At 40.6% G+C, this 26,738-nt stretch overlaps 1 protein-coding gene across 7 annotated transcripts in view; it reads left to right on the forward strand.

Moving 5' to 3' along the window:
- LOC127577752 (ethanolamine kinase 1-like) overlaps positions 1 to 26,738 on the forward strand; it is a 324,359-nt gene that overhangs the window by 58,689 nt on the left and 238,932 nt on the right. For all 7 annotated transcript variants that reach the window (XM_052029280.1, XM_052029282.1, XM_052029278.1 and 4 more), the window contains exon 3: positions 4,571 to 4,711. In XM_052029280.1, the coding sequence (XP_051885240.1) occupies positions 4,571 to 4,711 (141 nt within the window). The remainder of the gene's footprint in view (positions 1 to 4,570; positions 4,712 to 26,738) is intronic.

Below are 26,738 nucleotides of genomic sequence, written 5' to 3' on the forward strand. Positions count from 1 at the left end.
CACAGCCCCTCCTCTGGGCACAAAATGTGGTTTGACTTCTAATGGCTTTAAATATCAGAACATTTTTAAACACAAATGCTGCCACGCTCCCTGCAGCTTAGTCCCATCCGTCTTGTTTCTCAGCTTAGAGGTCTGCTCCTTTGGCTGCCTACAGAATTTCCCACCTTGCCTGCTAGTTAATTGATTTGGTTTCTGCTTGTGGTATGCAGCTGCGAACAGTGTTAAGGATGTAGGTCTGCTCTGGGAGTGACTGAGCCAAAGCCCCTCACTGATCTCAGAGTGATTTTTGCCAATTATTTCAGCAGAATTCTCTCACAATAGCTTCATAAGCACAACGGCAGACATCCTGAAGAAACATTTTAAACTACCATTTTGCCAGGCTTCCACCAAGGTGGCAGGAAATCAGAGATTAGAAACGTTCTGGTGGAAATTCCATGCTTTAAAACATTATAACTTGCAAAAAGGCACTGTGCAGACTTTCCTCTGAAAACTGATGCAACACTTCCATTTAAAAATGGTCTCTGTTTAAAAAATTGGAGATCATCCATTTAAAACAAAGATGAATCACTTTTTTTCTCTCAGAGCGCTGTGACTCTTCAGAACTCTCTTCCTCGAAGGGCAGCTGAAACAGAATCTTAGTATATTTTTAAGGCAGAAGCAGATGAATTCTTGGTAAGCAAGGCAGTGAAAAGTTACCAGGGTAGGCAGGAGTACAAAGTTGAGGATACAGCCAGATCAGCCATGATCTTATTGAATGGTGGAGCAAGCTCAAGGGGCCAAGTGGCCTACTCCTGCTCCTAAGTCATATGTTCACCTGTGAAAAAAAATTGAGGCTTCTATATTCTTTGGGTTAATAGATATTTCAACAAGTTCTTTAACAATAAAAGAATGAAAAGTAGCCAAAGAAACTCATCTCCAGTCCATTTTTGCTTCTTTAGAACATGACTGAAAAATAGTGCTCCTGCATTTGCCTAGCTGTACAACATCCAGTGTGCTTTTTCTATGGACAATACAGGGTTATAAAGATAGTTCCCTACAAGTAAGAAAGAGAACTTAGGATAATCAGTTCAAGCTAAAGAATTCCAATGGAACTTGCAGCAACTAGAAATGGGATTGGTGTGTATCAGCTAGTAAACTAGCAGTTTCCCCAACTGGTCTATGCCAGTGTTCATGCTCCACTCCAGAACTAGGGCCATCAGGCAGAGGGCATATTTGGATCTCAAGGTGAACAAGATCAGAGAGTTCACACTGAGTGAGGATGATGTTAAGAATGGTACATCTACATTTGACTTGTATGACTGCAGTAAGACTAACAACAATCACACAAACGAGAAAACATGCAATGCAATTGTTGAAAGTTACCAAACTTCTGCTAAGCTCTAAGGTGCTTTTAAAGGTATCAATTGGAGATTACATTGCAGTCTGACTGTACCTGATGTGAATGTGGGGAGAGTGTAGTTGTAATTTCTAATCTAATTCAATGTTCAAGAAACTGTGTTTATTAATTAATCATTTTTTTCACTCCAAGTATTAATGAAATTTGAAGCACAAATTGCCTTTTTTTCCCACAGTGCAATAATGTTCCTGGTTCTCTTGAAGAGGTTAAATGTACGGTCGGTTAATATCCTTTTCCACTAAATCATCATTCATTATTAATGTGTTTTCTTTAAACCCTACCAACCCTAAAAGCTCTGGAAATGAAAGGAAACCTAATGACTGAGGTTATGAGCGCCCTTACATTTTTGAGAGATTCAGTAAAACCATGGATTCATACAATGAGACAGAACAGAACACTTTTAATGTATTTTGTTCCAAAAAAAATTATTGCTATAAAAGGGGTCTTGAAAAGTTTACTTTGAAAAGCAGGCCAGAGGTCTTAAGTGTTTATGGTCGTTATCCTTCATCCATCCTCACAACTATATAAAGTGTAAGCTCTGAGGATCTAAGACTCCTTCTTGTATTCTTATTTTGACATGGATGATCAGAAAAAAAAGCAAAACACATTTTTCCCCCCAATTTAGTGTAAAGTATGACAGCAGGATTCCTCAGCACAAGTTCTGCCTCTGTTTCTTCCACTTTCACCACTAAAATATGCAGTCTCCATCATGACAATTTTTTCCCCCTAGTTTTTACTGACTAATTCCATGCTCCTGGACTTCCAGCATTGGGATTGATGAATAAAAGATGATTATGTCAAATGCACACAGGCTATGGATTTCCTTCAATTTAAATGAATTGTTAGAAAATCACAAATATGCAGTCAGAATTTTACACCTGCTAGTCCCTGCTAACACCACTTACTAGTTGGGATCATGAGATTTCAGATGTTTTCTGGCAGTGCAACAAGAAGTCATTCTTCATGAGTGAGCCTACTGATGAGAACAAACAGAATTTCCGAACACAAAGTACCTACACTTCACTTTGCACTTTATTTGTCCACCTGCACTGCACCTGGTCTATAACTGTAACACTATATTGTGCATGTTGTTTTTCTTTATACTACCTTGACATGCTTATGTATGGAATTATCTATCCCGATGGTATGCAAACAAAAGCTTTCCACTGTATCTTGGCATATTTGACAATAATAAACCAATATCAATAACAGACAAACTCAATTCAGTTTGTCCCATGCAAATCTTCAGTGAGGAGTACTTGAAAGTGATAAGGATCAGGAACTCTCATTCATAATCTTCTTTCTCTATTTTCAGATGCAGTAGGTACGTATGGCTGTATGTACAGTAGTTATCCTGAGTTATCTTTATACCATACACACTATTTGTCGGATTTGGAACTCTCAATAATTTTGCATATACCATTTTGACCAAAAAAACGTTATATCTGATGTCAAGACAACGAAAGAAAGTTAGTACAGGAATATTAGCTGTCATTTTCTTTTACTTATTCATTCTTCAGGATCAGGGCCCTGCAGGCAAGAGTAACATTTATTGCTCATCTCTAATTGTCCTTGAGAAGATAATGGTGAGCCACCTTCTTTAACCACCGCTATCCTTCCAAAGCAGGTATTTCTACAGTGTTGTTGAGTAGGAAGTTCCAGGATCAGAGCCAGCAACAATGAAAGACTGGTGATATATTTCTAAGTTAGGATTGTGTGAGACTTGTTGGTGGTGGTATTCCCTTACCCCTGCTGACTTCTTCCTTCTTAGTGGTAGAGATAAAGATTCGGAAGGTGCTGTTGAGTTGCTTAGGTGGGTAACTACATTGCATTTTGTAGATGGCACACTCTGTAGCCACTGCACTGGTGGTGGAGGGAATGAATCTGTTGGATGGTTGATGGGGTATGAGTCAAGTGGGATACTTTGTCCCGGATGGTGTCAACCTCTTTGAGAGTTACTAAAACTGTACTCATCCCAGTAAGTGGAGAGTATTCCATCATGCTTGTGTCTTGTACATGGTGGAAAGGCTTTGGGATGTCAGAAAGTGAATCACTTACCACCAGACACCCAGCCTCTGACTTGCTCTTGTAGCCACTGTGATATAGTAAAGGCCCTGATCACAAATTATCAATCTACCTTACAGATGTATAGAGTAGGATGAGTTGACACTATAACATTTTTATTCAAGTGTAATGGAAGAATAAATGAAGAAAAGAGTCAGTTGTGACCAAACTTTAAAAGATCGTAAAATATGTTACCTTTAAGAGACGCACAGTTAATTAAGGGGTGCATAAATAATTGGAATGATAACATAAATGAGTCTATGTAGTGTATACTGATCTTCAGGAGATGAAATGTCCCAAATGAGGTTTGTATGATGTTCAGATGCATATAAAGATGAATAACAGAGCAGATGGATTGAACATATTGGAGAAGGTTTGGAAATGGTTTATTGCGGTGTTGTACATGGAGGTTACTGCTTGGAAACAGACGTTTCAACCCAAACATACTCTCCATGCAAACAAGTACTTACAATTACATTTATTTATTCTGTATGTAAGTGTAATCTTAACTTTTGACATGGTTTCTCCTGCAATCACTTACTCAAAAAATTGAATTCCACAGCCTCACAATTCTTGGTGCAAAGAAATTTCTCCTGCCCCATGTCATATATCTCTTAATGCTTAACATGACATATGTGAAACTCATTCTTAACCACTTCCAAATACCATTGTCTTTCATATTGTGAATTTGCATTTCATAGCTTTAAACCCTTTTTTGGTATCATAGCATATACTGCATTGTAATCAGAGGAAAGAAGGCACAATTTGTCAAGTCTTTGTAAAGGTATTTCATCCTAGTAAATCTGTAAATATTCTACAACACACATTTACCAGGATGCTTCTCAAGATCCTTCCTGAGGTGTGCATCTGAGAACTAATTAACATTTGATATTGGCTCATCATTAGTTCTTGTGTAACATTACAGGTGAGTACGTAACATTAAAATGCAGTAGTTTAAAATGTGTTTTTTAAAAAATTGAAACCCAACAAGAATTTTTTTTATGTTTTTGTGATAAATTTAGCAGCTTAAAACGTTTCACTATAATAAAGTACTTATAGAAATGTTAATAATATGTAAAGTATAAATACATGATTTTTTTCTCTATACAGACTTGTAGCAAAAGAAATGGCTCAGTTTCATTCTGTCCAACCTGATAATGGTTATTCTTCTGAACCTGTCCTCTGGAAGAATCTCTCTATGTACCTGACATTACTTAATTCCAGCCACTCGAAGCTAGCCACAGGTGTGAGGTAGGAGCAAAATAAGTATTATTTAGTATTATTTCCCTGGTAATAATGTACTACTTAACACAAACATGTTAAACCAACTTTTTTATTGGTCACATTAACATGGCTCGGTAGAGCAGCAATCAAACAATTGTATAAACACTATAAACATTGCTGTCGTTATTTTTGAAGAGTCAAATTTCAAGCCAATTCTCATACAAGTGGTTCAACATAGGGTAAAATACTTTTTTAATTAACCAAACACAAATATGGAGAAAAAGAAAATTACTGTGCAAAAAGGAAACAAATAGTACAAATATAGCTGAATGTAGATAACATTGATAGATCCAGTATTGGATAAAGAGTTGTTGTCGGTCATGTTTATTTCTGGGAGAAGGGAAAATTGAAGTGGTTCTATGGACAGCAGAGAATGAATATTTCATAACCCCTTCTCAGATGATGGTGCATCAGTTAAAATGCTCACTTTAGTTACCGTTTGAAATATCCGTGCCACCATCTGATTGAAATCAGGACTGAGCGGTAACTATGTCTGCTTTATTTCAGTAGACAAAGGAGCTTGTATTGATTTATATAGTTTTTTTTTGGTATTTCATCATGTGCTGACTTCACACAGCAAGCTTCTGATCATCGTATTATATATGTCCACAGTGATACACCACCTGTAATATCTCACTGTAACATATCAGAGCTCATCTCTTTTATGTATGTGGGGAAAACCTGAAAATCACATTCAGTAGGACCACCAAGTAGTTACAAGATAATAAAGACAGACCATTTCAGCCTGGAAATAATAAAAGTGAAAAGGATGAAACAATTACAGAAGCAATTAGTTTAGATAAATGAAACTTAACAAAATAATAAAGGCAGAAAGCCAGATTCTAAAATGATTAACAGAGTAAAATAAAGTGAATACAATGAAAAAAAAGGGCAAAAGTAATTGAAATAAAGAAGAAAGGGTAAATTGGAGTACATAGCACAAAGTTTATGTGCACTACAGGATTCAACTTCACTTAAAAAAATCAATTATACTGGAATCTTGTGGGCTTTCTGCAAATTCCACAAAGTTCACTCTATTCCTTCCAGTTCCCTGCATCAGACACAGGGATGGATGGAGGAACTTGAACACGTGTTGGCATTCAACTTTTTTGTCGTGCTTGTCCCAGTGCCACTGCTGTGATATTCAGTCCATGTGAATGGTGTGGCCACCCATGCAGACCTTCCCAAATGGCTGTCCTGATACTTAAAGTGGATCTGCCTCAGCAGGTTTCAGTTCATGGAGTTTAACATAGGGCACTGGCCACAGGTAGATAAACCTTTTACCAATAATGGTGGCATCACTCTTCCAACCCTCACCCCGTGTTATCACTCCAATCCCCATGCCCTGATCTCCAGCTTGATCCTCCCTAATAACTTCCAGTTTAGTGTCCCCTTCAATCCACGGCAATTTTCCTTTCAGAAATTCATGTCTCTCTGTTCAATCCTATTAGTTGCTTCAGGTATTATGAATAATATCCTTCATTATAGATTCCAGCTTTTTCCCTACCACTGACATCAGGCGAAAGGTCAAAAGTACCTTTTTTTTCTCTGTCCTTTCTTAAATAGTAGGGTCACATTTGCTGTTCTCCAATCCACTGGAACAAATCCAGAATCTGTAGAACTTTGGAAGATGATAACCAGAGCATCCACCATTTCTAAAGCCACCTCGTTCAAAACTCTCTCTTGTAAGTCATTGGGTTCCTGGAATTTATCAGCTTTCAAGATCATTGACTTCTGCAGTACTATTTTTTGACTTCCTGTTCTTCCCATTCCTCATTGTCAGCAGATCTCTGATTCTCTAATATATCTGGCAGGTTTTGTGTATCTTCCTTCACGTACACAGGTGCAAAGTAATTGTTTAATTCCTCATTATAAATTCTATTGTCCCTGTCTGTAACGGGCCCCACTCTTGCCCACAATTCTCCTGTCTCTGTCTGTAAGGGGCCCACTCTTATTCTGAGTAGTCTTTTCCTTTTTACATACCCATAAAAGCTCTTACAGTCTGTATTTATGTTTCTTGCCAGTCTACTTTCAGATTCTCTGTCCTTATCAACTTCTCAGTCCACTGCTGAATTCTAAAATGTTCCCTATCTTCAGCCCTAGTATTTTTGGCAACTTTAATAGCCTCTTCCTTGGATTTAACATTATCTTTAATTTCTCTTGTCAGCCTTGGATGAATCATTTTTCCTTTTGTATTTTGGGGCCTCAAAGGAAATTTTTTTTCCAACTTTAACATTATTTCTTTAAGTGCTAACCACTGCCTGTACACCATCATAATTTCAATGTAGTCTTCCTATCAACTACAACTAACTCTCCCCTCATGCCTTTATAGGTTCCTTTGTTTAGATTTAAGACCCTAGTTTGACATTGAACTCCATCATTATCAAGCTCAATGTTAAAATCTATCATGTCATGGTCAGTCCTCCCCAAAGGCACATTGACAACAAGATTATTTTTTATCTTTTCTCATTGCATTAAAGAAGATTCAAACCAAAACCTTTCTTAAATGGCTGTTTTGAGATTTTAGACAGAGTCAATAAACCATTGGGCAACAGTGAGGGACACTTTTGCCAAGCCTAAATTTGTCTTCATCTTGAATTTACTTAACAAATCTTTCTAATGGAGGCCAATGAATTGCAAATGGCAGGAAGAATCCCATTTAATTTTAATGTCCTGTTAGCATGGGATGCTGAGTTCAATTGTATAATTTCTATTGCCACACCAAATAATATCAATAAGATTGGTATGGCCTGAAAAATTATGACTGCTTGATCTGAGTGGCTCAGTGTTGGCCAATGCATTTACCAATTCAACCACTCAAGAAAATCTGGATACACACAAAGGGGTAACTTTCTGAATTTATTCTAGAAACTTGTAGAATCCCTATCAGGAGTGCAAGTCAGATACCTTTCAGCAGAAGCTCCCACTCCCTAATGTCCATTTTTTTATTCCAGCAGCAAAGCCTCTGCTCTGGCAGTGTGAATTTGGTAAATTGCTCTTAAGATACCAGTCGCGTCTCTGGTAGATTTGTAGCTAGAACGAGAAAAGATTTTACCTTCTTTCTCAATTAACATTACAGATTATCAGATAGTGAACATTCAGTAATCGCATACTTAATGCACACTTTCTTAGAATGCAATTTACATTTTAAATTGGCGCTGTGAGTATTTTGAGCTCTGCATTAATGGGTACAGCTTGCAATGTGACTTTATTCCTTGCTGGAAGAGCCACCTTTTGTGATAATTACTATGGGTTTACTGTACCCTGTTGTATTAAAGAATGTGGATAACTACACACTACAGCCCTCCTTTCTTGAGAATATAAACTCATGGGGTACTGTTTCACACATCAGCTGCAGGATTGCCAACCACAAGTGTTTGCAAACTGGTGTACAATATGTTTCTAATCTGACCCTGAACCCAAAACACCAACAGTTTGTATATAGGTGGAGGTGGAGGCCCCTATTGTATTTGGGTCAGAACGATCCTGACTTTGATTGTGAAAGCAGTGCACTGTTTGTTTGCTATCTGAAGTTTATTTGTAACCTCTGAAAGCCACAAGTACATATGACCCTATAAGGACGTAAGTGATTCCACAAAGGCCTGCACTTTTGGGAGCCCTGAAATGTAGTCAAAAAGCCCTTTCTGGTGTCAATGGACCACAACTATCTGCACCACTCTTAAAGCCAAAGTCAGGGTTGCCATCACCCTCAGGAACCTTGCCTCAGGATTCTTCCAGACTGTCTGTGCTGAAATATGCCATGTACATGATACTTTGCTGCTTATTGCTGCATGGTAACAATAGAAAACTTGACCAGTAAAGTAGGGAATCTTTGATTTTTGGTCATTTTTCCATTCACATCTTTTAACTGCAATACAGAAGTGCAAGCATTCATAGACGTCACTTATGTTCTTACACAAACCTCCTTGGCAACGTCTTGCCATAAGTGGCCTCGCCAAACAAAGCTGCCTTCTGCACATACTGTTCCTCAGCAGCCTATGCAGGTTCCTCCACCCTCCAGGGAGCAGTTTGTCAACACCTCCAGTCTTATAGCATGTACATATTCCTTACTACCACTCTCCAGTAGTGTATGGTTCCTGGTTGTATCTTGCTGAGTTATAGCTGTGAGAAAAGGTGCTGCTAATGTGGGACATTCAACTGCTATTGCCCACAGTTCCTGAAACAGTGTAGCATTACGTAAAACAGACTACTAGCACTGTTTTGGAATGGGCACGAGTGAATTTCACAATTTTTATAGAACTTTTTTTAAACAGTGGCAGGGAGATTCCTAACATTGTATTAATGCCAAATAAATAATATTGTTGATTTCTAGGCCAACAATTTTAAGATGTAGAGGGGAAGAAGAATTGCATCATGTTAGGTTAATATTATAAGTGCAGAAGCAAAGATTGAATATTTTGAATGAGTCTCAGAGCACTTCTGAATTAAAGTATGTTCAAATCTCAGAAATGAGGCTATAATCTTTGCCAACTCGGCAGTGCATCAAGAACAGCAAGAACAGTGGGGCAGGGTAAGAGCAGAGGAACAGGGATAGGGAAGATGGTCGGAAAGAAGAAGGAATAGCAGGACACTTGGTCAGTGGAGCACAATGACCATCAGTGCCAAAGAAATGGAAATAGGGCACAGGTGCAGGGACAGAGGGGATTTGCTTCCAGGAGCAGGGTAGGAAGTATTTGAACATCCAAAAGGAAAGGGCCACATGGGGAAGATTGGCTCGAAATGAAACAGAAGAGGAATGAGTAGGAAGAATAAACAAAAAATGAGTTGGAAATGACCCTTGCATAGATGAGAGCAGTGAAGCCAACAAGGCAGCAGGAGGAATGGGGTGTAATGAACCTGAGACAAGAAAGAGACTGAAAGAAGAAAAGGGAATAGAGTCCAAAGTACTTCAGTGTGAATGGGAAGGCAAGAGTTGGGTATGAGGGAAAAAGGAAATATGCATGCAGTTGGGATAGAGGAGGCAGAGACAACAGCATAGAATCACCTAGTGACCGGAGGTTTGCAGTTTCCATATGATGGGTTCATGTTGAGAATGAGTGCTTCTCCAGTACAAATGTTGTCATAAAAACCTAACGCAAAAATTAGAGTCTGGAATCATAAAGCACAGAAACAGACCCTTCAATCTACTGAACCTGCAGCAGCCATCAAGTGCCCATCTACACTAATCCTACATTAATACCTTTTTATCATCCACACATTCTCTCCAACTCCCCCCTCACCTTTCCATTACAATTGCACTCACCTACACACTAGGAGAAATTTACCATGGCCAATTAACCTACTATCTCACATGTCTTTTGGATATGGAAGGATGGAAACTGGGACATCCAGAGGAAACCCTTACAGTCACAGGGAGAACGTGCAAATTCCACATAGTCAGCACCAGAGGTCAGGATTGAACCTGGGTGGCTAGAATTGTGAGGCAGCAGTTCTACTAGCTGAATAACTGGCACAGGAAGGGGTTCACAAGAAATCTCCATCATATGCAAAACACTATTATAATTAATAAATACAAATTTAGTGCAAGGAAGCTGTACAAATCTGGATATTTGTACTTTCATGATACCTTCATTCACCTGACTCTTCCACATTTAAAAACGTGAGGATTTTTCTGAACAACAAGAACAATGTTCATTAGCTCTTTCTGTCAAATCAATGTTACCTATCCATTTTCACATTAAATTGTCTGGTAGATATTCAGTGTTGGTCACTGGCATTGTACAAGTGTTGTCATATCAGCTGATCATTATACTCCCAGTGTTCTGTTCCAAGTTGCTAAAACTGGAACTGAGGCGATGCATGCAATGTTCTTCAATGTCAAGGGTTCACAGCTGGTGGTGCATTTTTAAATAAGAAATTCACAGAGCTGTACAGTTGCGTTCTAACGGGTACAGTTAGCAGCACCTTCAATGGCAGATGCTTCAAAAAAGGCCTGGGTGAGTAGAATTGCATAAGACTGCTGTACACCAATAACTGTCAGTTGTATTTTATTTCAGTTTATCCCTCAGCAGACTAAATAACTGGATTTTGTTTTCAAATTTTTGGATACTTTGCTATCCATTGGGATTGTGGCCATTGAATCATTTAAAATATTACATTTTCAACTGGGAAACATTCAAACATCGTTTGAATCCCTTTATAAAAAGATAAAATCATCTTTAAACATAAGTAATAAAGACAAAGGAGTGTAAAACACTACTTTTCAATGACAAGCCCAAGATGAAGAGATCTAATAGTTTTGTACACCTAATATGAGGGGTTACAGTGGATTGTTTTGCAGATCATTACCTGCGTTCCAGTGGTGCATGAAGAGAACTGAACCTTCAGACTTTTTTTTAGAAACCATCATGGAAGTTAAATCCCCCATTTTCCCTTGATCTTTGCTACCAAAGCTTCATAGCACATAACCGTATTTACACAAGGGTGGAGAAACTAAAACCATGAAATCATTGCAGCATGAAAAGAGGTTGTTCGTCCTATTGAGCCTGCAACAGCTCTGTGCAGGAGCCATCTGGTCAGTCCCACTCACCAGCTCTTCCACCTCAGTTCTGCAATTGTTTCTCTCTCAAGTGTCTGTCCAATTCCTTTTTGAAAAGCTCACTGAAATTGCAGGTACCTTGATCACATTGATACAAGAAAATTGCATTGTCAATGTAATCAGTTTGTGAACTAAAAAGAGAAAGTGTGAAAATACTCAGTAGGTTAGGTGGCATCCATTAGGGAAGAAATAGAGTTATTGGCTCAGGATTTGCTGACACCAGCCCACCACCCATACTTGCACGCTGCATTCTCCACTCTCCCAGGATTAACTTAGCAGAATTCAGAAGGCTGATCTTACTGGCCCAAGCATGTCTGAGTCTGGCACTGGGACCCTGATTATTGGCAGGACTTCAAGAGACATCACAGGGTGGTGATGGCCATCCAAAATAAATCTCTACTGGAGCCTTTGTCTGCCCCCAGCTTTACCATCTGCCAAAGATATCAAAGATTTTTCTGAATATCTCTGACACTCAAAAGCATTTATAGACTATTAAAAATGATATAAATTAAATTAGAAAGAAATAATTATTTTAAAATAAAAGTATAAAATCAACTAAAAATTAAAACAATAAACAAAACACATATGCTAAAACAGTCTTACCTCACTTCCCCCTTTCTAACATGCAGCCTGATGGTCCTTGTGACAAATAATGGGCTCACAAACCTTGCACCAGGGTACCTGGTGTAAGATCTGAGAGAAGAAACATCAGCTTAAATGCTGGGGAGTCTCAGAAAGAGCCTGCTCTGCCATTGCACTCCATGGAGGTTTCAGCCGCAGAGTGCAACCACGTATAGAGCTCTGCCAGTAATGTGCCCGTGTCTGGGATGGAGGCAGTGCACCATTTCTACGTGGGAGGAGTCGGATCAAAGTTGCAGTGGTGGAACATGCACAAGAAGAGTGATGGGAGTGTACATTGATATACTTGGAGTATTGTCCAGCTCTGGCCTGCTAGACAACCTGCAACATACATGAAAGAATTTGGGGGAGAAGGGGGAGGAGTGGTCCATATCTTATCTCTTCCCGGAGCTTCAGCAAAGCCAGGAGTCTATTCTCACGAATCAGGATGTGGCTGGCACTTCCATGTCAGCAGGAAGTGATACCACCATGGTGCAGTGACTGTGGAACATATTTGTGCTTCCACTGAAGCACGGCAAGAGGCCGGCTAAAATCAATATAACTTAGTGGAAGCTAAGTCCACTCCCATCAGAGCTCTGCTGGATGCACCCCCCCCCCCCCCCCATTGAAGATATTTGCTAGCCAGGAACAAATAGCTGCCATATTTCTGCAGACAACTGTCAATGGGGAGTTGACATGGGTCTAGAGGCAGTGGCAGCAGGGATATGATCTGGCTTCCACCGGACTGCAGAGTCACTCTTGGGTGTGTCTTTGGCTCTGTGGAGCCAGCAAATGGTTCCAGCTGTCAGCATCTGCACTCCTACCACTGGCACTTTGTCAATGCCCTTTTGTATGTCCCACAGGCAGCTGGTCCAAACCATTGCTTTATGCTGAGGCAGTTTGTCCCCCATTTTATATTTCTGTCCTAGTATGAATCGCCTTTCACCTTAATACAATCTTATCTGTGTCTACCTATCCATATTGTGCAGCTGATTTGACTTGGACTGCATGCAAAAATAGCTCACATCCCAATAATTCCTTTTCCTGAAATGCGTGATGCTAGTGCAAGGGGAAAGGATTTTTTTTAATGACGATATAGTTTTGTTAAGCACAGGTACCCATACTCCAAAGTACAAGGACATTAATTTGTGGTGCCAGATGTATTACGCGCCCAGCTTCCTCTGGTTTTCATTGTAAGCAATTGAGAGTTTACTCTCTCTTTATAAAGGTCAAAATTGCAGCCATCTCTGTAGCACTCAATAAGGATTGGAGAAAAGTATGCCATTTAGCAACATTGCTGAACACATCTTTAGATAATGTAATCTGTAGTGTGGAGTGCTTAAGCAACATGAGAAAGCATGGCCCATGACGGGTCAAACGATAAGCAGCTACTTAAGCCTTCTTCACAAGGGCATGTGTTGTCTTCACCAAGAAACATGGCATGACCTTGAGGCATGTTGACCACTGCAGATCAGCAGCGTCTGGTAGGATCTCCTTGTTGAGTGTACAGTATTAATACATTAAAGTGACTGTAGATTCAGGGATAATATTCTAACAGTTTCTGCTTGTGTTGAATAACAGCTGTACTATTCATTAGGTGAGGGAAAAATATTGCTGCAGTTGAAGAATCTAGGAAGCCTTGAGTGGAGCCAAGTTGTCAAAGGTTTTGATATCTCTCAGTGCTCTGGCTGCATTAATTCCTTCCAGAGTGTGACTTGTGAGTGTGTTTCAGCATTTGCATGGGGTGCAGGCAGTGGTGGGGTCAATGAGATAATGAGTATGTGACAAATGGCTTTGTAGCTTGCAGCGTGGTGTTCACTAGTTTAGGATGCCACTGTCTAAACATACAGGCACACAGATAGCAGCAAGTGATTAACCCAGTGCAGGGAAGACAGATGTAGCATCATCAGCATAAACCCAATTATGGCAGCAGCATTTGGTCAAGAAGTACTTCCATTTTCATTTTATTGAGACAGCTTTATAATCATTTCAATTATCAGTTTAACCCCACAAGGGTTATTCCAGAATAAGCAGGCTTGGTGAGATTGATTGTTTACATTATGGAAAATTCATATCCTTGGGACAGCCTGGCAATATTTGTTTACAGAGGCCATTTCAGCAAAGACAGAAATCAGTGATCTCTACTTCTCGATTAGGGAGGACAACAGTCAGGAAATTGTGGCCTGGGGTCTCAATAGGTTTGTATTTAACTTCTAATTCACCTCTTAAAGGAGAGGAGTTACCACTGATCTCTGAGAGAGTCAGTTAGTTTGACGTCTTCAAAAGTGATAAACATTGCACAGGAGGACTCTGCTGCATTGACCAAACGTTGTGGCTGGATTACATGAGTGGCCCAGTGTATGAGGAGTTGGAAGTCATCTCCCAGGAGACGAGATTGACAGGTAGTGTCATATTCCCTTCCTCGATCCAAGAAGACAGCTGTAGTCTCCACAAGTCATTGATGGAGATAATGATTGGCAGGTAGGTTGATGAGGTTGCTGTCATTGACCAAACTCTTCCAGCAATAACCTGGACTGATGCCACCCGCTGTTTAGACAGCAGCCAGGTGCTTCAACTTCTTTATTTTTCTTGATGTCCAAGGAAAGCTTTATAAGCCCAGGTATTTGCTTTAAATGAATCTTCCTGATATGAAAAGGAGCTTTCATGAGGTCAGGTACTACTCTTATGTCTGTTTCCTTTATGACTTTCATCAACTCAGACCATCGTCACTTTCATCACCTCTTTCTTGAAGGAACACATTAATGAGGTAAGGAAACGATGCCATCACTACTGCCTACTCACAGTTCCATAGCCAGCTGAGGAATCATTCTCCAAACTGCTCACAGTATGGCTTGGATATATAGATGGCATTTACTGCACTTAATGTGGATACAATCCATTGTTTTGTTACCATGATACTTTAGCTGCAGATGCCTTAAGCCACGTGGTGTCATGATGGGTTGCCAGTGCTCTTGTTATGACCTCCCTGCCTCTATGCAGACCCAGTGGAATAAGATCCTCAGGGGAATCTCACGGCTTTGACATATAACCTGGCAGTATGTCAAAAGAGAGTCGCCTTTGACACCAACTACTGACATACTTATCTTCTGCCAGCTCATTCTGCTTCTCCTCCTCATCATCATCATTATCCATCATTGAGTGGAGGCCTTCAGGCAAAGGTTGAACCCTCCTGATGATGGGGTGGTGGATGCAGCACGTTACAATTGAAGTATGCAACCCTCTCTAGGAAGTACCGCTGGATGCTCCTGGATTGGCACAGACACTGGAATCTCATCTTGAGGCCCCTGACAACATTCTTCATTAGTCTCCTGGCTCACTCGATGGCTTTAGCTGTATGGGGATTCACTTAGATTAATGAGGGAGTGGAAAAGGGTGAGGAGCCAAGGAAGGAGGAGGTAGCACTTGGTTACCAGAAATAGCCATCCCAGTTAAAGGGCAGCTGAAAAATGATGGGTTGAAGGAACAAATGGATCATTCAAACGCTCCAGAAACATGACATTGACCATGAGAAATTTTGTCTTGCGGTTATGGATTAGTTGGATGTTCATGGAGTGATAGTCCTTGCAATCCATGTAGAGATACAGTTTTATGAGTAAGTCCATTTTTAAATTTTATGTTTTGTCTGATTGTTTTATTAATATTTTAATTGTTTTTGTATGTTTCTAAACAAAGAAGACAGTTGCAAACATTCATACTACATGACAGCCTTGTCAACATGTTCAGCATGAAGGTATTGCTTTGACATCTTGAATGTAGGCAGGACTTTCTCATGTGGTGTTATTTATGGTCTCACCGACCAGGTCAGAGCTGACTTCAAGGACAAGGTTGGCGCTTGAAATCCTGCACTTGATAAATAGAGCGAGCACGTAAGGAGCAGTGAATGTAGGCAGTTCATCCCTCCTAGGAAGTTCCAAGCCATCACATACATGCACCAGTTTGCACACTACTATTTTGGACAGAGATGATTTTGACCAAAGTTCCATTTGACATTGCACTTGCACCAATAGAAATTTAATCTGGACCTAATATCCTGTGTTTTCCCATTATTATTGTGTGTGAGCAACTGCTGATAGTATCCAGTCATATTTGACCACAACTCACCAAGTCTGACTACCATTGAGTTTCTTTTAATTTTTCTTCTTTTGTCCCTGTCTTCTCCCCTGAAGCCACTAATTCTAGTGTTCAGTTTCACATGCCAGCAATCCACTGATGTTTCACCCAAGTAATCATTCTTCAACCACAAGCCCAGACAGCGAGCTGGAAAGTGTATGCATGCGTAATGGGTGAGATCAGGATTGGCCCAAAGGACTGCAGGGCATCATATCTGTCCTAATCCTGTCCTTGCCCAGGAATTATGAATGCACTTTTCAACAGAGTTCTCTGGATAACACTCACAGCTGGAAGCCTTTGTTGATCGTTCCTCTCCCTGACTCAAAAACACTCAGGACAATTGTTGCAACTTCATTACAATCCAGACAAATGGTCAGTTTATCAGGCCCATGATCTAGCTGCTCTATATAACTGATGGCTCTCTGTTATTACAATCAGACCTTATGGAGGCATCAGTTTTAAGAAGTGAAATTAAAATTAGTCCAGAGCTGACACAGAAAGATTACATGTTTTCTAGGGAGGTACCAACTAGAATTAAGCAGGTTGGTGCACCCATTAGAAAAAAATATTGTTTCAAAATTTCATCAGTAGTAGAATATACATTTCATACATGGTATAAATGGCCATTTTGTACAAATGAAAATTATTGCAACATGTATATCCAGAATGCACTAATCTATACCGCAGTGTCATCGGACAGGAATTTCATCTGCTGCTAGCACAGCAACATTGTGGGCTAAATCTCGCAGTAGTATTGACTGCAAAACTACTGGCATTTGCTGTCATTACATTATGAAACTGATTTCTCATCGAGAGGAATGATGAGAGCGGTTTGCTTTGAAAATGATTGCAAATTCTGGGCCTTTTGTTCAAGCATTTAATTGGTAAAATAGTGAGGACAGGGCCTATTTGCTCTCATCAGCTACTTAAAGACACGTTACTCTAATCCAGTTATCATATGTAGATTTTTTTGCAAAATATTGTTAGATTTTGCTGCATATTGGCTCAGTTGGCTTTGCTGAAAACTCTGCTGTTTCTGCATTTTAGGGGTTTAATTCCTGCCAGCAATCTGTTCATTATTTTGGAGCATCATTCCTGACCTAATCCTGTCCTTAAAGAACACTTAGGAATGACTTTTCCAGCAGGGCTCTCTGGATAAAGCTCACAGCTGGGAGCCCTTGATGGTTATTCCCCTCCCTGGCTCACATTCACTGAGGGCATTTATTGCAACTTCATCACCATCCTGGCAGGGTTGTTATGGTCAGTTAATCATGCAAATGAGCAAGTTGCTCCATATCGTTCAGTACTGCATGGCAGGCAGCCAACTCCTTACCGTCATTAAAGTTAGATATTAGTTTAATGGAGACATTTAAGAAATAGCCAATGTGCAATGTATATAACTTTGAGTGTAAGCATTCCTTTTAGTATCCTAAATAGGCTGATTGCTTTAAATGAGGGAAATGGGATTATGAGGAGCCGTAGGTCCATGCAGCAGAGATTGAGTTATTTTAGTTGTACCTATCATCACCCTGGGAACCATGCTTACCAGCTCTGTGCCATGTGTCTGGACATGTCAAAAAACCATTGTCTTCACTGCCATGTTTCACATGACTGCCTATTGACTTACATCTTGGAAGGGCATGTTGTGATGAGGACAATTGTGATTCTGCAACTGTACATAGATAGATTGAATGATTGGGTGATAACCTGGCAAATGGAGTTTAAAGCATGAAAGTGTGAGGTCAGAGGAATCAAAAGGCAGACTATTATCTAACTGGAGAGAGACTGCAAATAAGTGAAGTTCAGAGGGATCCAGGTGTTCTAGTGCATGAATTACAAAAATTAGCAGGTAGATCCAACAAGTAGTTAAGAAGTCAAACAACATTTTAGCCTTCATTGGAAAGGGGTTGGAGTTTAAGAATTAGGGAGGTTTTGTTACAGTTGTACGAGCTGCTGGTGAGGCCACATCTGGAATACTGTGCACAGTTTTGTCCCCTTACCAAGAAAAGCATATAGTAGCCTGGGAGGAAATCCAAGGGAGATTCACCAGGCTAATTCCTGGGATAAGAGTCTTTCCTATCAAGAGAGGCTAGACAGTTGGGTCTGTATTCCCTGAAGATTAGAAAAATGAGATGTGATCTTATTCAGACATATAAGATCCTGACAAGATTTGACAGGGTAGATGTTGAGTTGTTTTCAGTAGTGGAGGAGTTGTGAACAAGGGGACATAGCTAGGGTCAGTTATTTAAAATTGAGGTGTGTAGAAATTTCAGCTCTCGAGGGTGGTGGAAGCTATATTATTAGATATATTTAGGGTGGGTATGGATAAATATTTGAAAAACCAAGGAATTGAAGGTGATGGGGAATGGAACAGAAGAGAAGTTGAGGGCAGCATGGGTCAGCTGTGATCATATGGAATGGCAGGGCAAGCTTGAGGGTTCTGCTGGCCTACTCCTGCTCCTATTACTGCTTTTCCAGTGAGTGTGAAGGTTATAGCACCTGGTCCTAATTCAAGCGCACCAAAACACTTAACACATTAGAGACACCTGTATCAAGCATCCATTAGGTTTATAAGAAGCAACATCTTCATTGCTTTCACCTTGGAAAGGATGCAGTGGCTGATTTTTCACCAGATAGATCTCCCGTACAACATTTTGCGGCTGATACCCTTGTGGGAATCAGAGAACATCAGGCCAGCCTCATTGCCAAGGTCGGTGGATATGGACAGAAATATCATTTTGCCCTTCAATTGTGTTTGGCAGAAAGTTGTCTTGATATCAACAATTAGTGGGAATAAATTTGGGTAAATTCTTGGACAAGAAATGAACATGGAAGTGGCCTGAGAAATCAGCTTTAGCTACTGATATGAAAATCCCCATAACAGAGGAGGATAATATGCTCCATATCTAATCATCTATGTACTGTTCCAAACTCATTACATTTGCTGACAATATAAAGCTCTGGCAAAAAGAATGAGTCCACACATAAAGGTAGTGAATGTATGTGTTGTTTGAAGTAGATGATGTAGGAGACGATTGAGTGTTTCTATCGTTTGTTTGTGCGACACTATCACTTTCCATGTGAAATTAGAAACAATCTCCAGTGAGGTTGAAAAGGGTGCAAGTGGCAACTAGACCTCCAAACTCCTGGATTGCCCCAAAGGCTTTTTGACAGAGGCATTTAAAAACAGTTGTAATAAATACAGATAAAAGTAATAACTATCAATATAAATATTTTAAAAGATAAAAAATATCAAAAGGAAGAGTTAATACACATGAAATTATTGTAAATTAATTACAAACATAATCATAAAATGCAATAAAGAAAAACAAAAAGCTTTCCGTCATTTACTAATAGTTGTTGGTGACCCCATTTAAATGAAAGGGGCCACACTAGATATGCCTGATATAGCGAATGTAAAGGTGAGGGACAAGATGTGAAGTCTATTTGGCCCCTCAGTTCAGTAAGATCAGGAACCACCCTGACTTGATGGTGGGCCAGAATCTGCTGACCTGCCAGAACTCATAATTTTGACCAGGTGAATGAAACCCAGGGAACAGCAAGGACATTGGTGACAAATTCCTTCCATGCTGCTCCCATCTATTTAATTCATCTTTAGCTCAAGGCTAGACCCTCCTTTCTTCCCTAAATAGCTATGATCATTTATTTTTTCTGTCATCCATGTATCATTCCCTTTATTAGCTGCTGCCCTTTAAAAGCAGCTTTCTCAATGGATTTTCTGATTTCCAACCTGGCATGCTGCAGTTCATACTCTTCAAAAATATTATTCTTCGCCTCTAGGGTATTCAAATTAGTGAGTGAGATGCCTGTCAGAATATTGTGTCAGGCTTATGCTTTATACTTCAAGCAGGTTGGACATTGGGTCAGCTCTATTCCGCTCATCCTAGTGTAAGGCACGGGCTCTTGGGTGAAGAAAGAAGTTTATGACATGGGTCCCATATTTATCATTTACCACTTTGACCCTGTGACCTTTTATCCATATTCTTTAATGAAATTAGGTCACCAAGAATTTTCCAAGCAAGCCAGCCTAAAGAAACTTAAAGCAATTTATCACCATCTGAATTCCAGCATGAGATCACAGCCTTAATGTGATTTGCAAACAATGCTTCTGTTTAAAGTATGTTTCTGAAAAGCTTATCTAGGGAGTTATATTACAACTTGAGGCAAATGGGTGTCAACAAGCTAAACCAATTATTGTAGAACAGACATGCATTTTAAATTGTTAAAGAAATGACAGGTCATTAACATAAAACAGTTTTCAATGCAGTGATCATAGTTTCTGCTGATTAACCATTACCAAAGTGTTTCTGGTTCTGCAATAGAACCTCCTGCTTCTTGTTGTCAAAAGTAGGTGGTGACATGAAAGTTCAGTTGCAATACAATTGAGATTGCAGCAGGTGGCACTGGCTTTGTGGAGGTTGTGCAAAAGTGCAACCTGTCACAAGCAACGTTATTAATGATGTTCCCACTGGCTTTGATCCAAGCTTACACCAGGTACCCCTCAGGGATAGGCAGTGTTTAAAATTCAAATTGTTCCAGAGGAAGCTGGGCTAAATGTTGGGACAAATTTTCAATCTGTTGCCAGGACATCAATTTGACATTGTAGATCTTCCAGATATTCACTTCTGTTGTGTTGATTTCATCGTGACAAGAATACGATGGAATAAAAAAGTAATCCATGATTATCCACACTCATTGTTTTTGCTCCGTCATTTAAAAAGTGGTCCTCATGGGCTGAGGATCAAGGCTCTATGTGTCATGCAGACTAACCTAGATCTGAACTCCTCTGAGTATTTCCAGCATATTCTGCTTTTAACCAAGACTTAGGATTGCTGGAGGCACCACTAAGACTCTTTGGGCTGAGGTAGAAAAGAAAATCAGGAAGGTTTCCAATGATCCACAGATTCGCATCAGCAAGTCAATACTTTGAGATCCAGGGAGCATAACATTGAGTTTGGATTGAATGCTGCCCAAGGTCTAATGACCAGTCAGCACTGGAGTAAAAATGAAGAATCATACCTCAAAAATCACTCTAATTATTAAGCATTTGGTATGTGAAAACAGTTAAAAGGAATTTTATCATGTTGGCATCACCTCAACACTCCAGAATAAATAGGAAGCTGTTCAACCTATGTCAACTAGACTCCAGAACCAAGGTCATTGAAACTTCAATGGTCAGATGCAGTATGCAGATGACACTTGTATTTGCACATACTCAAGGCTTAGCTCCAAGCCATCACTGACGCTTTCACTGTCCTACATGAGGATAAGCCTCACACTCAATATGTGCAAGACAAGGGTCCTCTACCAGCCTGTGCCTGTTGCACCACACTGCCCTCTGACAATAAAGGTTCATGGCGACCTAGAAAATATGGACCACTTCCCAAACCATGGGAGCCACCTCTCAATGAAAGCATACATTAATGAGGAAATCCACTGCCACCTTCAGTGCATTAGTGTGGTCTTTGAACAATTAAGAGGAAGGGTTTTGGGAGATCAAGGCCTTAGATCTGACACAAACGTCATGGTCTGTTGGGCATTATTGATCCTTGTCTTCCTTTATGCTTCTGAAACCTGCATTAGACATCCCAAGGCACTGGAAAAGTACCTCCAATGTTGCCTCTGCAAAATCCTCCAACTTCACTGGAAAGACAAACAGACCAATGTCAGTGTCCACTCTCAGGCTAACATCTTCAATTTTGAAGCCCTCCTAACACTCAGTTAGTTTCATTGGGCAGGCCATGTCATTTGCACACCCAACACCAGCTTCCCAAGACACACACTTTATTTCCAAATTCTTGGAATATGGGAAGAGATCGCCAGATAGACAGAGAAAAAGATTCAAGGATATATTCAAAGTCTTCTTGAAGAAATGCAATAGCCCCGCTAAATCCTATGAACCTCTGTCCCTTGACCACTCAAAGTAGAAAACAGGTATTTGTGACAGTGTTGAGAACTTCAAGCCCACGCAAATGGAGCACACTGAAGTCCTTCATAAGTAGTGGAAGGAGCAGGCCACTTCACAGAGTACCCACCTGACTGCACTGTTGGCCACCTCCTGCCCCAGCTCTGGAAGAACTGTCTTCCTCACACTGGCCTCCTTAGCCACCTTAGAATCCGAAAAATTAGAGTCAAAGTAAGTCATCCTCAACTTGAGGAACTGCCTAAGAAGGAGAAAGGTATCTCCTACATCCCTATATTTGTAGGGAAAGGAATAAAACAGAAATTTAGTTTATTACAAAGTTCAATTTTTATGCCAGAGAATTATCTGAAAATTGGAATTGAAAGTTATAAATAAGATAGCAAAGTGGAAACAAAGCGCCCACTTCTTTTGATCAAGTAGTTTCCAATTAAAGATTTAAATTGTAAACAAAAGCTTGAAGGGAAAATCATATGTTAAATGTTTTGAACTACATATTCCTAGAACTCGCTCAAGAAGTTTACATGGAAAGCTTTCTGATTCATTTTAAGAAGTTAACTCAATCTTCCACTTTTAACAGATCTTTAATGTTAAAAATAGTTATAGAACTTCATGTTATCCATTACATTTGAATTGCATTTCTTACCCTCTCCCCCTTCTCCCCATGCCCCCCACTCATCCAACCCCAAACCCCTACTGGACAATTCTTTAGTTCAAGTTTTCAAGCTACCAAGATTCCTTTTTTGTAACTCCAGTGAAGATGGCATTGTTGTTATAATGGGAAACTTCCCAAATATAGACTGGAACCTGCTTAGTGCCAAAGGTTTAGATGGGACGGAATTTGTTAAATGTGTCCAGGAGGGATTCCTGACGCAGTATGTTGACAAGCCGACTGGAGGGAATGCCATGTTAGATCTAGTTTTAGGAAATGAACCGGGACAGGTGAAGGATGTATTGGTGGGTGAGCATTTGGGGGACAGTGACTATTGCTCCATAACCTTTAAAATTGTCATGGACAGGGACAGGTGCAGAGAGGACAAGAGGATTTTTAATTGGGGAAGGGCGAACTATGAGGCTATAAGGAGAGAACTTGGGAGTGTAAATTGGGATGTCCTTTTTGAAGGAAAATGTACCATGGAGATGTGGTCGATGTTCAGGGATCTTATGCGGGATGCTAGGGATAAATATGTCCCGGTGAGGCAGAGAAGGAATGGCAGGGTGAAGGAACCGTGGGTGACGAGAGAGGTGGAACGACTTGTTAGGGAGAAGAAGGTAGCGTACATGAGGTATAAGCAGCAAGGTTCAGACAGGGCCCGTGAGGAATATAGGGTAGCAAGGAAGGAACTTAAGAAAGGGCTGAGGAGAGCTAGAAGGGGACATGAAAAGGCTTTGGCTAGTAGGGTTAAGGAAAATCCCAAGGCCTTTTTCAAGTACGTGAAGGGTAGGAGGATGGCTAGGGTAAAGGTAGGTCTGATTAAGGACAAAGGTGGGAGAATTTGCCTGGAGGCGGCGGAAGTGGGAGAAGTTCTCAATGAGTACTTCTCTTCGGTATTCACCAGGGAGAGGGGTCTTGATGACACGGAAGGGAGGGCTGGTAGGGGTAATGTTCTCGAGGTTGTAGATATCAAGAGAGAGGATGTGTTGAAGTTGTTAAATAATATTAAGACAGATAAATCTCCGGGGCCTGACGGGATTTTCCCCAGGCTGCTTCGAGAGGCTAGGGAGGAGATTGTTGAACCGCTGGTAAGGATCTTCGAGTCCTCGTTGTCCACGGGGATGGTGCCGGAGGATTGGAGGGTTGCGAATGTTGTCCCCTTGTTCAAAAAAGGTAATAAGGATAGGCCAGGGAATTATAGACCGGTGAGTCTCACGTCTGTGGTGGGTAAGCTGTTAGAAAGGATTCTAAGGGATAGGATTTATGAACATCTAGAGAATCATGGACTGATTAGGGACAGCCAGCATGGCTTTGTGAAGGGAAGATCTTGCCTCACAAGCCTGATAGAGTTCTTTGAGGAGGTGACCAGGAAGATTGATGAGGGCAGTGCAGTGGATGTGGTTTACATGGATTTTAGTAAGGCGTTTGATAAGGTTCCTCATGGTAGGCTTCTTCAGAAGGTCAGAGGCCAAGGGATCCAGGGAAGCTTGGCTGTGTGGATTAGGAATTGGTTTGCATGTAGAAAGCAGAGGGTTGTGGTGGAAGGAGTGCCCTCGGATTGGAGGGCAGTGACTAGTGGTGTCCCGCAGGGATCGGTCTGGGACCTCTACTTCTTGTGATATTTATAGGTGACTTAGATGAGGGGGTGGAGGGCTGGGTTAGTAAGTTTGCGGATGACACTAAGATCAGCGGTGTTGTGGATAGTGTGAAGGGCTGTCGGAGCTTACAGAGGGATATTGATAGGATGCAGAGCTGGGCTGACAAGTGGCAGATGGAGTTCAATCCGGAGAAGTGTGAGGTGGTACACTTTGGAAGGACAAACTCCAGGGCAGAGTACTGGGTAAATGGCAAGGTACTTGGCAGTGTGGAGGAGCAGAGGGATCTGGGGGTTCATATTCACAGTTCATTGAAAGTTGCCTCACAGGTGGAAAGAGCAGTTAAGAAGGCCAATGGGATGTTGGCTTTCATAAATCGCGGGATTGAGTTTAAGAGCCGCGAGGTGATGATGCAGCTTTACAAAACTCTAGTTAGGCCACACTTGGAGTACTGTGTTCAGTTCTGGTCGCCTCATTATAGGAAGGATGTGGAGGCATTGGAGAGGGTGCAGAGGAGATTTACCAGGATGCTGCCTGGATTAGAGGATATTGAATATGAGGAGAGGCTTAAGGTGCTAGGGCTTTATTCACTGGAAAGGAGGAGGATGAGAGGGGACGTGATAGAGGTATGTAAAATATTGAGAGGAATAGATAGAGTAGACAGTCAGCGCCTCCTTCCCAGGGCACCAATGCTCAAGACGAGAGGGCATGGCTTTAAGGTTATGGGTGGGAGGTTCAGGGGAGATGTCAGGGGGACGTTTTTCACCCAGAAAGTGGTTGGTGCATAGAATGCACTGCCTGGGGTGGTGGTGGAGGCAGATACATTGGACAGGTTCAAGAGCTTGTTGGATAGGCATATGGAGGAATGTGAGATGGAGGGATATGTGGGAGGAAGGGGTTAGTTAGTGTGAGGGTAGTTTGATGGACGGCACAACATGGTGGGCCGAAGGGCCTGTTTTGTGCTGTATGGTTCTATGGTTCCTCCACACCCATAAGTATCGGCCTCAATTTCTCTTCTTTCCCAGTTCCCTTTATCCCTCATTTCTATTGAATTTCCCTTTATTTTCCTTCCTTTATTAACATCAATTTCCCCTTAAACAACAGCCTATTACAACACCTATTTGCATATATTCTTCCATGCCTTAGTTGCTCTTCTTTGAATTCAACTCAAGTCAGAGTAATCTGTGATTCCTTGATCCTCAACATCTCTTAATGACAGTGGTTGCACACAGTGGCCGCCAAAGATGGGAATTCCTGTTTGCAATAGAGTTTGCATTCCCATTCTAAAGCATTATTACTGTTCCGACTGACACTGAGGAGATAGAGGCTCATTTTAAGTCTCTAGGTTAGGAGACTAAGACAGGAGCTTGATATTTAGTAAGGAATGGGTGAAAGTCATGAGCAACAGGTCAGATTGGATGGCATTGTTAGACCAATAGAGGTCCAAAACATTGACATGCTAATTGAATACAAAAATGTCAAATGTACTGCCTTGGATTTCATGCTGCCCTCAGTTGTGGCTGTCCCATTTTTGTAAACTACCTATATGGAAATCAGAAATAGTATGCTCTAAATTAAAATATAACTTTTTTTGTGAAACATTTTATAACTGCATTGTATTTTTAAGCTAAAGTAAATATTTTTATTAAAAATGTATTTAAAATAAAAATTTACTTTCGATATTGCTGAACTGTGGAACTTTCATAGTGCAATGGCTACATTGCACTATGAAAGATATTTAATACCCTCCAGTTGTGGAATGAGAATGAATATTGCCCTTTTTCTGATGCACTGGAGGAACACCTTAGGCAGAGTTTTCTTTTTGTAACAGCATTCAGATGGAAACTTCATCCTGATATGCTTTGCTTCCATGGCACCGTCACGGATCACCTGTTGTGTTTTCGCTAGCCTCAATGAAAAATCATAAATAACGATTATTTGATTTGGGCCATTACTGCACATGGGTTTACACACACAAACTTAGTGATGCCTGACAGCAGACAAGATCACCTATTCAGGACAGATCTAAGTAATTCATGAAAGTGAAGAGGCTGCAGATATCTGGATTCAGATTTGCTCAACAGGAGTCCTTGTGAAAGTTATTTATTTACCTTTCCCTCCACAGACACTTGTCACAATCTGCCAGCAAAATGTTTAAATCCTTCCCGCACACCCCTTGCAGGACTTCTATAGAGAACCACTGGCATTCCGAATGGAGGCTCATTATTATGGTTCTTCTGGATGGTGAAGGGAATAAAAATGAAGCTGGACAGAGCTAAAAAAATTATTTTTATTTCGCTCTATAAGAATACAGATGGGTGCAATACTTCTCTCATATCTCCGATTTCAGTGAAACACATTTTGAGGAATTTCTTCAATGAAAGTGGAAAGTGCTCAGTTGGAGCCAAACTTGTTTAGTGGCAGAAAACAAAGGGTTGGTGGATTACTGTTTCCAATAGGTTTTGTGGGGCTCAGTACCAAGACCCCTGTGTTTG

This window comes from Pristis pectinata, chromosome 14 (genome assembly GCF_009764475.1).
Source record: "Pristis pectinata isolate sPriPec2 chromosome 14, sPriPec2.1.pri, whole genome shotgun sequence".
Taxonomy (NCBI): Eukaryota; Metazoa; Chordata; class Chondrichthyes; order Rhinopristiformes; family Pristidae; genus Pristis; species Pristis pectinata.